Raw genomic sequence first — 12,341 nt, forward strand, 5'->3', positions numbered from 1 at the left:
ACCAGCACTGGCGCTGCCGCGGGAGCCGCACCGGGCTCCGGCCCCGCCGCACCTGCGACGCAGCCTGAGGTCCCGCCCGCGCCGCCCGCGCCGCCACCTCCGAGGGGGCTGCACCTGGCCCGCGCACGGCGGCCCCCTGGGCGTCGCGGCCGCGTGGCCTAACGGATAAGGCGTCTGACTTCGGATCAGAAGATTGAGGGTTCGAGTCCCTTCGTGGTCGGCTTCCTTTTGGGTGAGGGGCGCCTGCCCTTCGGTGACGCGGGCCACGGCGGCCCGGCCCGGCGGCCTCGTCTGCGGTTCGTTCTGCTTCCCTCCTCGTCCCCTGCCGGGTCCCCGAGGCCGCTCGGCACTCGCCTTCCGGGAAGCGCGCTCCTCTCCGTGCACCTGCGCGCCGCCAGCACCGCGTGGTCCCCGCGGGACGCGGCCTCGTCGCCGAGCCTCGGCCTCCAGCGGCCGCTCGGGTCCGGGGGCGCGGTCCAGCCCCGCGGGAGCGCCGCGCGCGTGCGGCTGCGCGTTACCACCGACCACGTGGGCGCCGCGTGTTGTCGCGCCCCAGTGGCCTAATGGATAAGGCACTGGCCTCCTAAGCCAGGGATTGTGGGTTCGAGTCCCACCTGGGGTGGCGCGGGCGGCTTCTCCCCGCGGGAACTTTTGGTGCCGGGGGCCCTGCGACCGGGGCTCCGCAAGCTCGCGGAGAGGGGTCAGCACGGTCTGCTCTCCCCGCTCCGGCCCAGGTGTCCCCGCGGTCCCTGGGGACACGCTGCTCCTTTAAGCCTCCCCGGCGAGTCCGGCCTCCGAGGTCTCGGCCTGCGGACCGCACAAAAGTTGTGAGCGGTCATCTTCGGGCTCTTCAGCGCGGCCGAGGCTCGGCGCCAAAAAGGCGCCCTTACCCCAGGTGGGACTCGAACCCACAATCCCTGGCTTAGGAGGCCAGTGCCTTATCCATTAGGCCACTGGGGCCTGCGGGGCGAGCTGGCGCCTTCCGGGCCTCTAGTCTCGGCCGCCCGCGCCGGGGCGTCAGCAGCGGGGCGAGAGCCGCGGGAGCCGCGGGAGCCCGGCGCCCCAGCCGTGGTGTCCCCTGTGCAGGACCGACGGGCTCCAGGAGCGCGAGGGCCACCAGTGCAGGCGGGGAGCCGGAGCACAGGATCTTCAGCATCGCGAGGCAGTGCACGGACCCGGAGGGACAAATCTTTCCGGTCAGATACGCATCAGATCTAAAACAAATATATGTAGAGCCACATCGATCCTTCGCCCCAATACGCCGTTCCTTTAGGACAGTTTACAAAACGTAACACGAGGAAAGAACGAGCTCATGTGCAAACGTCACCCACGTTTAGGGTTAGGGTCCCCTCAAGTTCCCCGCCCTTCCCGCAGAAGCTTCGGCCGAGGCAGCTGTTTGTTAGTCCCCGTCGTGCCTGCGTCGAGAACCTGCCTCTCCCGTCTCCAAGCACCCAGGGCACAGGGGGTGTGGACACCTTTTTTGTTTTAATCTCTCCGACATGTGGAAAGTCTGCAGAAACTCACCTCTTCCTCCCCTAACCTCAGCAAGAGGGGGGAGTTGGGCCCACCTGGCTCCAGTCCCCTGCCTTGACCTGCGCCCCTTTACCTTAACCAAAGTCCCTCCAGGAGGCTCCTTGTGCCGCCTCCGCTCAGCCACCTCCTCCTCCCGCTAAATACTTTCCTCACCCGAAAGCAGTTTTGCGTTGCTTTCAACTAGGACTCCACGGAGCCATTGGCTTGGGCAGTCACCTGTGTTCATTCTTTGGTCCTCTGCCTTTTTTAAAAAACAATTGTTTTATTAGTAGGCTCCACTGCCAAAGTGGGGCTCGAACTGAGGACCCGAGAGTCACATGCTCTACCCGAGTCAGCCAGGCAGCCCAGCCCTCCGCCCTTTTTAAGGATGGATCCTATCCCTGTGCTCTACTCCCTGTCCCCCAGCCTGTTATCTTTTCATTCCCTCCAGTGTATCCCAAATGCCTTTCCAGGTCCCTTCCTGTGTCACCAGTGTTTTCTGGGGGCCTCTTGGGTCCACCACTGTGTTCCAGGGTCAGCCCACAGGGATGCTTTTCCTGGTTCCCCTGCTGCCACCATCTAACCCAGCATGTCCCCAGGTTCTGCGCTGCTTGTCCTCCATGGCTCTTACCATCCGCAACACTCTGCTTCTGCGCTCCATCCCGCATCCTCCAACCGCATCCTCACTCGCGGCCCCAGGACTCCACCCCCTCTCCTGGGCTCACCTCGGTGCGATCCTCCTCAGGCCGCACGAGTCAGCTCCTCACAGGCAAAGCCATTCTCATCCCACCATCCTCCATCCCAGCATCCTCCCGAGGCTGCACCCTTTGTGCCTCCCCTGTCTCCATACGCAGCATCACCCGTGTGACACACACCTGCTCCATGCTCCACCTGGGGCCATCTTCTGTCTCCATCATCCTTTTGCACCTGCTAGTAGTGGCTCTCCTTTCTTGTTGCCACTGCCCTAGTTCCAAGGATGGGTCCCTGCCTCCTACATGGGTCAGTCCGCCAGCCTATGCTCATCTCCCTTCACTCTCCTTGTCCATTCATCTCCCTTCACTCTCCTTGTCCATTCGCAGATACCTTCCCGACAGCCTCTGCAGAGGTAGTCTAAATGTCCTAGCTGTCACATTTTAAGCTCTTACCTTGTTTGCATGACTGCCCCTCCCCTCCTTCCTCCCCATCTCAAGCACTGCAAGCAAGTTTATTTTCTCTGACCCTCAAGCTGGAACTAGTTGCTTCTCTGGTTCCCAGAGCCTATTCAGACAAATTATTTACTACATTTTAGGTTGTTACCGTAACAGGAATCCATTTTTCTTCTCAGCTTTTATCATCACCTGATCGAATGTAAATTGTCTGGAAGAAAGAGCTTTTTTTTAAAAAAAAAAATTATTTGATAGAGCGCGCGAGCCAGAGAGCACAAGCAGGGGGAACAGCAGAGAGAGATGGAGAAACAGACCCTGCTCAGCAGGGAGCCCGATGCACGGCTGGATCCCAGGACCCCAGGATCATGACCTGAAGGCAGACAGCTTAACTGACTGAGCCATTCAGGTGCCTCAGAAAGGACTCCTTTTGTTCATTGCTGAGTCCCTGGGACTTCACCAGTGCCTGGCTTTCACTATTTGTTAACGAATAAACAAATCAACGTTGCACCGTCTTGCATATGAGCTTCATCCCCTCCTGGGCTCTGAGTCTATTGAGGGGACTCTTGCTAGTCATTTATCAGTAAGTTTTTACCCCTTTGTTGATGAGGGCCCTGCTCACATCAAGTGTATATACTACTACAGCTAATTATCTGGCATTTAGAGCATCACAATGCAGTATCTGCTGAACGAGTGAACTAGGTCAAAATTATAGAGAACATTCTAATAAATTAATACACACCAGAGTGAGCTGCTATAGCTATGCTGGCCTGGGTGCTTCCCATACCCAGAAGATTGCAAAAACCTATTTTCAGTTCCAACTCGTTCTTTTCTTGCCTCTAAAACCCCACAGCATGTGACAGTCCCTAACACGTGGTACTCCTTCCCACTTGAGAATCTCAGCAGTTCCCCTTTACCTACATTTCTTTTTTAAAAGATTTTATTTGAGAGAGAGAGAGAGAGAGAGAGAACGTGCACAGGAGCATGCACATGTGTGCTCAAGCAGGAGGAGGCGCCAGCAGACTCACTGCTGAGTGCATGACCCTGAGATCCTGATCTGAGCCAAAACGAAGAGTTGGATGCTTAACTGACTGAGCCACCCAGGCGCCCCTCCTTGTCACCTACATTTCTTAAAATCTAAACTCTTGAACTTGAATTTGAGTCTCCACACTGAGCTTCTGTCTCCCTTTCCAGACTCACCTCCCACAACCCCCTGGCTCGAATCCATCATTCAGATAGCTTCCTTGGGTTCTCCACCCCAGCCTTTTCTTTTCCCATATTCATGCTGTTCCCTCCAACTGGCATGTCCCTCCCCACCTCTACTAAGATTCTATTCCCTTTTCAAGCCCCCTCACCCTCAGAGGTCTGCTAACCTGTCTCAGCCCTCCCACCCCAGGTATGTTCCCTGAGTGCAGACACCGCAGCTCATTGTTGTTTCCCCCCGCTGACCAGTGCGCTCCACAATTGTGAGGCAGATTTCAATGGACAGAAAAGGTTGGAATTCTGTTCTGAAGCATTCTGCATGAGGTGAAGCCTATCGCATTTATTGCAGAGTTTTACTGCAGCTAATACATGAAATGGATAATTAAGGTTCGATAACACGTGATTGCCTATGAAGACCTTTGCAACTCAGGCCTGCATCCCTCTTTCCAAATGAACATTCTCAGGTCTCCTGCCGGTGTCAGGCTCTGGGCTGCTGCAGCTTGGACCCCCAGAGAGGGCCGAGTGGCTCAGGAGGGGACTTCAGTCCATGTCCACCCTCCTGCCTGTTTTTATGGCAGAATTTATTCGCTTTTTTCTCAGCCTCTCCCGATTCATGTTTTCTATCCTGAAAACAAAAAGACTGCAATTAGGCCCAGATGCCCCATCGATGCTTTTCAAAGTGATGACAGTTGCTAGCAGCAGGGTGGGAAGCAGAGCAGCAGATCAGCACTGTGGGGGCCCCACTCGGGTAGGAGGCCTCTCTCACTCCCAGAGCTTCCCCACCTTCTGCTGGGAAGTCGTGCCCTCCCCCTACCTCCTGTCTCCTCTGTGCTGTGACCCCTCAACCCCCAAAGAATCAGTTGAGAGGAGCTTGGGGCACTTTCTGGCACCTGAGCCTATGTAATAAAGCATCTTCTTTGGATGGCTCCGTAGCTGTCTGGCTGGCCTTAGCAATCATGTCTCGAATTTTCTGAAGACAATCTGCCAGATTTCGGAACTGGTAGCGGCTGCATTCAGAGGTGAGTATCAACTCTCCTGACTTGTTGATCTTATTTCTATGCTGCAGAGAACAAAGGCAAAACCTGAGTTCTACAGAGTAAAGGTTTAAATGCAACTGAGGGATTACAGAAAAAGGAGTCCGTGGTTACCGTGATGGCTATCTTCTGCCGCACGGGCTCTGCGATCCACTCGGCGGTTGCCAAATGGAACCTGACTTCAGCCTTGGAATTCACTGTGAATAAAGGGATGAGAGAGCACCGGTCACTGAGATTCTCAAGTAGGCTCTGCACCCTGTGGCTGGTGATGATCCTGAAACAGGGAGACAAGACATCCATCCAAGGACGTTTCTGTCCTGTGTCAACTTCGGGATGCAAAGTTGGTGATGGAATGAGCCTGCAAACATAGCGAGGCACTTCTGGACAAAAAGTAACTTCCAGGAACTAAATGCTCAGTGCTTCTCTTACAGTTTAGTGGGTCTGAAAAGAATGGGGGATGGGTTCCATGAGAAGGAAGGAAACCTGTTCTCTGGCTGCCAACTCACACTGTGATTTCCCTTTGTTTAGGCCCACAAGCCAACCCTAGTCCTAGCAACCCACAGCTGAGAGTCTAAGGATCAGACCACATTCAAAAGAATAAAGAGGATTATTATAAACTGGTGGTATTTGAGCTTCTGCTAAAAAAAATCCCTTTATCCCATATGAATGTAAGCACAGAACTCAAGTACATCTCCCAGCCAAGTTTTAAAATGAAAGAAAACAAGGTGCCTTGTACCTTTGTTAACATTCTGGCCCCCAGGACCGCTACTCCGACAATAAGATATCGTCAAACGATCTATAAAAACAGAACACACACCAAAAAAAAAAAAAATTATTCCATGGCAAAATGCACAAACTGTTAATTTATTATCAACATCACTATCCCCATTACACCCCACTTTCAATGGCTTTTACATATACTAATGTAACATTCAGAGCAGTAAAGTCAGAGATTATTCACAGATGTCAAAACTAAAATCAAGAGTAAGTACCCTTCCTAGGGTCACAGTAGAGGCTGTAAAATCATGACCTGGGTTGTCTGCTTCTGGTCCAGTCCATCTCACTAGATCCAGCTGCCCCAAGTTTTTTGCCATTTTTTTTTTTTTTTAAGATTTTTTTATTCATGAGACAGAGAGAGGCAGACACATAGGCAGAGGGAGAAGCAGGCTCCCTGTGGGGAACCTGATGTGGGACTCGATCCCAGGACCCTGGGATCCTGACCTGAGCCAAAGGCAGATGCTTAACCACTGAGCCACCCAGGTGCCCCACAATTTGTTTGTTTTAAAGCACAGACACAAAAGCTCAAACTAAGGGACAAACTTAGTTTACTGTTGTTTATTTCAAAATGTGGTGGATGTGGGATCCCCACAGACTGTAAGCTGCAAGGGGACAGATATTCAGTGTGTGGTCCAGTGCCCTGTCAGCGTGTAGAAACATCCTCTGGATGAAAGTGTACTTGAACTGGAGCTGGGAACCTTGCTTCTATCACTATGATCTTGGCAAAGTCCCTCTGCTTCTCTGGGCCTCAGGTTTGTTTGTCTGTAAAATGTAAAATGAGGTTCCTTCCTTCTGTTTTTGTAATTCGTGGGAAACAGACTCACAGTGTCTGAGGAAAGTGGGGAAGACATGGTAGTGGGAAGATTTCAGAAGACTGGATGGAGCTGCAAGAGGTATGGGTGGCAAAGAACTGGCCCCAAGGCAGTGGAGAGCAGGCCTTGATGGGCAGTGGTGGCCCATCTCAGGACTGCTTCTGAGACTTTGTTCCCTTTTTAAAAAGATTTTATTTATTCATTTGAGAGACAGAGAGAGCACAAGCAGCAGGAGAGGCAGAGGGGAGAAGAAGAAGCAGACTTCCAGCTGAGCAAGAAGCCCGATGGAGGGCTCCATCCCAGGACCCTGGGTTCATGACCTGAGCTGAAGTCAGATGCTTAACCGACTGAGCCACCCAGGCGCCCGTCTATATATATTTTTTAAGATTCTATTTATTCATTCATGAGAGACACAGAGAAAGAGAGAGAGACAGAGACGCAGGCAGAGGGAGAAGCAAGCTCCATGCAGGGAGCCCGATGTGGGACTCCAGGACCACGTCCCAGGCCAAAGGCAGGCGCTAAACCACTGAGCCACCCAGGCATCCCCCACTCCTTTTTTTAAAATGTAAGCTCCATGCGTAGCACAGAGCCCAGTGTGGGGCTTGAATTCACAACCCTGAGCTTGAGACCTGAACTGAGATCAAGAGCTGGACACTTAACTGACTGAGCCACCCAGGTGCCCCTAGAGACCTCCTTCCTCTTGAAAAATCAAATCAATTCATTTCTCTGCATAGGTGAGGAATGCATGGTACTGTAGGGGGACAGTTCCAGCACCGTGTCGGCAACCTTGCCTGTATCCACAGAGGCTGCCAGGGCAGGGTCTGTCTTTCAAAAAGGTCTGTGAGGCCCCCCAACACAAGAGCACCTGAGACAAGTGAGGAGCTGCAACATGGCTGGTTCCCACCTATCTCCCTGGAGGCTGTCAGGAGACCATCTCTTTGCCTTTGGTTCTGATGAGACGGGCTTTCTTGCCACCTCCAGCCACAAGTACTCCTCAAGGCATAGCTGACGGCGACCAAACTGCTAGTTGCAGCAAGGCACCAGCTCCTAGGCCACAGAGTGGCCTCTTCTTTGTGTCTCAGTTAACTAGCCTCTTTGTTTCTGTGTCACCCTGAACAAGGGCTACAAGGAGCCGGCACCTATGGCTATTACTCCTTTCACTGTCTGTGGATGTCACAAACTCTCTGATTCTAAAAAAAGGCTTGTTGTTTCCCAGGCTCTGCCTGTTAGGCCTTGCCTTGTATTGCACACAATTCTAAAGTTATGCAAACAGTTTACAGGGAGAAGTCCCACCCTTCTGTTCCCCAGCCACCAAGTCTGCCCTTTCTTTGCCATTTCTCAAGCCAGTCCTCATATCCAATTTCTTTTTTTTAAGATTTTATTTATTTATTCATGAGAGACACAGAGAGAGGCAGAGACACAGGCAGAGGGAGAAGCAGGCTCCTCACATGGAGCCCGATGCAGGACTCGATCCCAGATCCGGGGATCATGACCTGAGCCAAAGGCAGGCGCCCAACCGCTGAGCCACCCAGGCTTCCCTGCAGCTTAACTTCTTCCAAATAACCATCCACTCATCTACAGTAGATACTGGCCCATGCCGCAAGATCATCAAGAGCTCGCACATGTACTCTACGCAACACTCTAGAGTGGCTATACCACCATTTTTTGGCCTTCTAAAGAGCACTGAGAGGATTCTGCTTTTGCACACCAAAAGACAGTTTATTTTTGTTAAGCTGGAAAGATCTGGAGGGAATGTTTTTTTTTTTTTTTTTTTTTCTGGAGGGAATGTTGAGGAGTGGGGGAAGTGACTGATTTTTTTATAAAATAAAATTACTTACCTAGTGGAATGTCATTATTGGCTTGCTTTGCATCATCCTGCAATGTAACATACACAGTATCAAATTAACATTACCTGCTCTGTGACTCCTAACTGGTCCAGGGCAATCAAAGAAAGGACGTAAAGCCACAATGCAAATGTAATACAACTATTTTCAGGTCCGCAGCAAAATCATATCAGGATGACAGAAAAAGTTTCCCCAGGCTCCAGAGGTACCACCTCTGAAACACTCTACTAGGAAACTGGAACTGACATCTCCAGCCTTAGCTAGCTAGCATTGGGTACCAACCATCAGGGGCCTGGCTCCTTGGAAGCAAGGCAGGCTCCACAGTACATGTGCCTCAGACAGACTCCAAAAGGAACACGCTCTACTAACCCAGAGCAACAAACCTGGTGGGCCACCTTGTTCCTTCCTGGGCCACAGGGGCTCACGTGAGAGGCCATCTGCCTAGATAGTTTGTGTCAAATGGAACTACTCACTCCAGGACTTCTCACCTCCGTGTCTCTCCTGTGCTGTTTCTGAGTAGTAAAGTCTGTGAGCCCCATGTCCACAGGCCTTCTGAGGCTCTTCTGGCCACCCAAACTCATGGTATCCCATGTCCACATGGCCCCCCCCCTCCCGGCTTCATTCCTTTTCATCCTAGAATGACTTGGGAGTGAAATCCTCATCCCCCTGCACTCTCTGTAGCACAGAAGACTCCAGGCCAGCTTCCTCAGGGCCTGTTCTCCCTCTTCCTGAGCTATCCTCACCAGCTTCCTTATTACCTCCCTATGACTTTCCCATGTTCTTTTGCTTGCTTTTTGCAACTTTTAAACACTGACATGCCCCTGGAAGCCTTTCTCTTCTCTATCCTACTCCTTTCCCTAGAGCACTGCATCTGTGTTGATGCAAATATCGTCTATGTTCATCACTTTCAATTTCCTGGTTCAAACTCTCTGGCAGCACCCTGGTCTGTCATTATTTCTCCTTGCTACCTGATGTGTCTTCCTCATTTCTTTACTGTCTGCTCCTTCCATTAGAACATCACCTCCAGGACGCAAGGCCTCTGTTTTATCTGCAGTGCTTCAAACAGTGCCTGACACAAGTAGGTACACAATATACTTTTTGTTGAATGAGAAAGAACAAACAACTTTCTCATCTCCACTAATGGCAACTCAATTCTTCCACCTCAGACTTCAATTCTTCTCTTATTCTCACTTTTTTTTTAAAGATTTTATTTATTTATTCATGAGAGACAGAGAGAGAGAGAGAGAGAGGCAGAGACATAGGCAGAGGGAGAAGCAGGCTTCATGCAGGGAGCTCAACGTGGGGCGTGATCCTGGATTCCCGCCGAGCCACCCAGGGATTCCCCCTTATTCACACTTCTTATAGAAAATACATCAGAAAATCCTACAGGCTTTTGTTTCAGAATATACCTAACACCTGACCAATTCTTATGAGTCATAGTGCCTCCTCTCTGCTTATCATCTCTTGGCTGTGTTACTGCGATCTTGTAAGTGGCCTTCTTGTTCTTGCCATTCTACAGTCCACACTGTAAGGCTCTATGAAAGTGATCCTTGTTTCTTTACTTTTCTTTTTTAATTTTAAGTACCCTCTACACCCAACATGGGGCTTGAACTCACAACCCCAAGTTGCACGCTCCACCAACTGAGCTCAAGAGTGATCCTTGTAAAACTAAGCTGGACGCCTCTGCCTCAAATCCTCCATAGATTCCATGGCATTCAGAGTAAAGCTAAAGGCCTATTAACCCAGTGAACAGGCCTTGCCCCATCCCATCCCTCTCCTCTTCAGCTTCACCTGCTCTGACTCCCCTGCTCAGCCACACCTCCCTGCTTGCTGTTCCTTGAACAGGTGGAGCATGCTATCTACCACTTTGAGGTGGCTGCAGGGATGTTCATCTCCCCACTATTCCCCTGGCTCACTGCCTTGCTTCTTCCAGGTCCTTACTCAAATGCCATCTTCCCAGATGCCTTCCTAGACCATCCTACTTAAAACAACAATCCTTCCCCCTTTCTTAGCACTTGTTCCTTCCAGGCTTTGTTCTCTCCAAAGTACTTAACGACCATCTCACACACTCTGTATTTCTGATTTTATTTATTGTCTCCCTCCATTAGAAGATAAGCTCCACAAACACTCAGATTGTGGTTGTTGTTTTGTTTTTCCACTTCCCTATCTCCATGTCCAGCATAGTGCACACAAACATGTTTTCATTTGAAGTTTGTTGAATGGGTGAGTGAATAAATGCATGTTGTCTTTCAGTCCTGCAGGTGGAAACGCAACCAGAACTGGCTAGGTCCTCTCTCTCTCTCCTGCCCGGGGCCTGACCGAAGAGCCTGTACGCAGCGGGCTGGAAATAAACGCGTCTTGAAGAGAAGCCCAGTTTCCTCAGGCGCGCTGGGGTTCCTAGAAGCTACGGGCCATGTAACTTCCCAAATGGTTCCAAACGATTTGGCAGCCTCTGGGTTTCGCGTCCGCTTTGGAGGCCCCGTAACCAACGCGGAAAAGCGGGTGATGCTCTTGGAAACTCTGAATGCTCCCTGGCCTCCAGGGGGCGGGGCTGGGGGCGGGGCTGGGGGCGGGGCTAGAGGCAGGACCCGTCCCGCGGCCCCGGCCCTGCTCGCTCCCGCCGCCCACCCCGTCCTGCCCGCGGCTCCAGTTTGCTCCCGCCCGGCCAATGCGGCCCCGGCAAGCTGAGGTCCCCCGGCAGCGGCGGGGAAACGCCCCTTCCTCCCCTTCCTCCCCGCCCTCCTCGCTCACCGGGAGCCTCCAGGCGGTGTCCGAGCCCCGGGATTCCGGGTAGAGCTTGTCCAGGCTGTAGATGCTCTGGAACTCGGGGCCGTCCGTCTGCTTGTGCAGAGCCCGCCGGGGGCAGCGCGCGGACGACGGGAGCAGCCAGGCCCCGGCTCGTTTCAGGCCCCAGCGCAGGGACGCGGCGGCCGCCATGTTCGGGTCTCCGGGCCACTTCCGGTGGGCGCTTCCTTCCGCGTCCCGCCGAGCCTGTTTCCCTCGGGACTTCAGTTCCGCGCGGCTGTCAGTTCCCGCCCGGGTCGCAGAGAGGCGGCGAGCCGCGCCCCCGGGCCGCTGTCCCCGGCATCTCCTCCGGGAGGCAGGGTAGGAGCGCGGAGGCCCGCCGCGGCGGAGGGAAACACGTTGTCCGGCCAGAGGGCTCTCAAGAAGAACCCCCGGAATCCGTGTCCCCCCGAAACATCACTTCTCTCCTTTTCTGGGGCTGCGCCCTTCTCCAGGACCGCTCTCCATCATTGAGGCCCGCCCCGCCTGGCCTAGTGCGGCTCCATCCCCTTTTCTCTGACTCTGCGCTGCTTTATCTCCTTTTTTTCCTTTCACGTCACTCAATCTTTTTTTTTTTTTCAATCTTATTATTATTTTTAGTCTACTGCCTGACTCCAATCAGAATATAACAAGCTCCAGGAGGGCACTGGCTCGCTGCTGGGTCTGCAGTACCCAGAACCTGGCACATCATACGTACTCAATAAATGTTTGTAAGATGAGCTATTTCGGGGTGTCTGGGTAGCTCACTTGAACGTCTGCCTCCCATTCAGGTCATGATCCCCAGGCCCTGGGATTGGGTCCTACCTGGGGCTCCCTGCTCAGCAGGGAGTCGGCTTCTCCCTCTCCCCCTCTTCTCCCCTACTTGTATTCCTCCTCTCACTCTCTCAAATACATACATATATATATATATAATATATATATTATATATATGTAATTATTATTATTATTATTATTTTTAGGTTTCCAGGCAGAGGGAGAAACAGGCTCCATGCAGGGAGCCTGATGCGGGACTCAATCCCCAGACTGCAGGATCACGCCCTGAGCCAGGGGCAGGCGTTCAACCACTGAGCCACCCAGATGTCCCTATGTCCCTAAAAAAAAAATTTTTTTAAAAAGGTGAGTTCTTTGGGAGTGTGTTTTTGAAAGGTGAAGTCTGCTAGAGCTGTTTTAGTAACTTCAGGTTCATTCACAAGGCAGTCTAAGCAAATCCTGGTTGAGCAGGTGTGTGAAGTC

The 12,341-nt window shown here is 52.4% G+C and overlaps 1 protein-coding gene and 3 non-coding genes across 4 annotated transcripts; 2 read left to right on the forward strand and 2 right to left on the reverse strand.

Annotated features, from left to right (window-relative positions):
• The first annotated feature begins 147 nt into the window (after positions 1-147).
• TRNAR-UCG (transfer RNA arginine (anticodon UCG)) lies at positions 148-220 on the forward strand. Its single transcript has one exon. It is a non-coding gene; the product is annotated as a tRNA-Arg (tRNA).
• A 329-nt stretch (positions 221-549) lies between these two features.
• TRNAR-CCU (transfer RNA arginine (anticodon CCU)) lies at positions 550-622 on the forward strand. The gene has a single exon. It is a non-coding gene; the product is annotated as a tRNA-Arg (tRNA).
• A 265-nt stretch (positions 623-887) lies between these two features.
• Positions 888-960, reverse strand: TRNAR-CCU (transfer RNA arginine (anticodon CCU)). The gene has a single exon. It is a non-coding gene; the product is annotated as a tRNA-Arg (tRNA).
• A 3,217-nt stretch (positions 961-4,177) lies between these two features.
• On the reverse strand, positions 4,178-11,261 carry MRPL58 (mitochondrial ribosomal protein L58). The gene is made up of 6 exons (XM_025467937.3): positions 11,076-11,261; positions 8,319-8,355; positions 5,628-5,687; positions 5,006-5,088; positions 4,748-4,917; positions 4,178-4,482 (listed from the first exon to the last, which is right to left on the reverse strand). Exons 1-6 carry the CDS (start codon positions 11,259-11,261, stop codon positions 4,398-4,400), a joined length of 621 nt encoding a protein of 206 aa, XP_025323722.1. The 3' UTR covers positions 4,178-4,397.
• Positions 11,262-12,341: the final 1,080 nt, after the last annotated feature.

This window comes from Canis lupus, chromosome 9 (genome assembly GCF_003254725.2).
Source record: "Canis lupus dingo isolate Sandy chromosome 9, ASM325472v2, whole genome shotgun sequence".
Lineage (NCBI taxonomy): Eukaryota > Metazoa > Chordata > Mammalia > Carnivora > Canidae > Canis > Canis lupus.

What these genes read in the sequence shown, in the direction of transcription:
- MRPL58 (XM_025467937.3), bottom strand. Translation starts at nt 11,261, where the DNA reads ATGGCGGCCGCCGCGTCCCTGCGCTGGGGCCTGAAACGAGCCGGGGCC. An exon ending in GGCAGAAGATAGCCATCACG is followed by an intron (nt 4,918 to 5,005) that starts GTAACCACGGAC and finishes TGTTCTCTGCAG; the next exon opens with CATAGAAATAAGATCAACAA. An exon ending in GCTTTATTACATAGGCTCAG is followed by an intron (nt 4,483 to 4,747) that starts GTGCCAGAAAGT and finishes TTTTGTTTTCAG; the next exon opens with GATAGAAAACATGAATCGGG.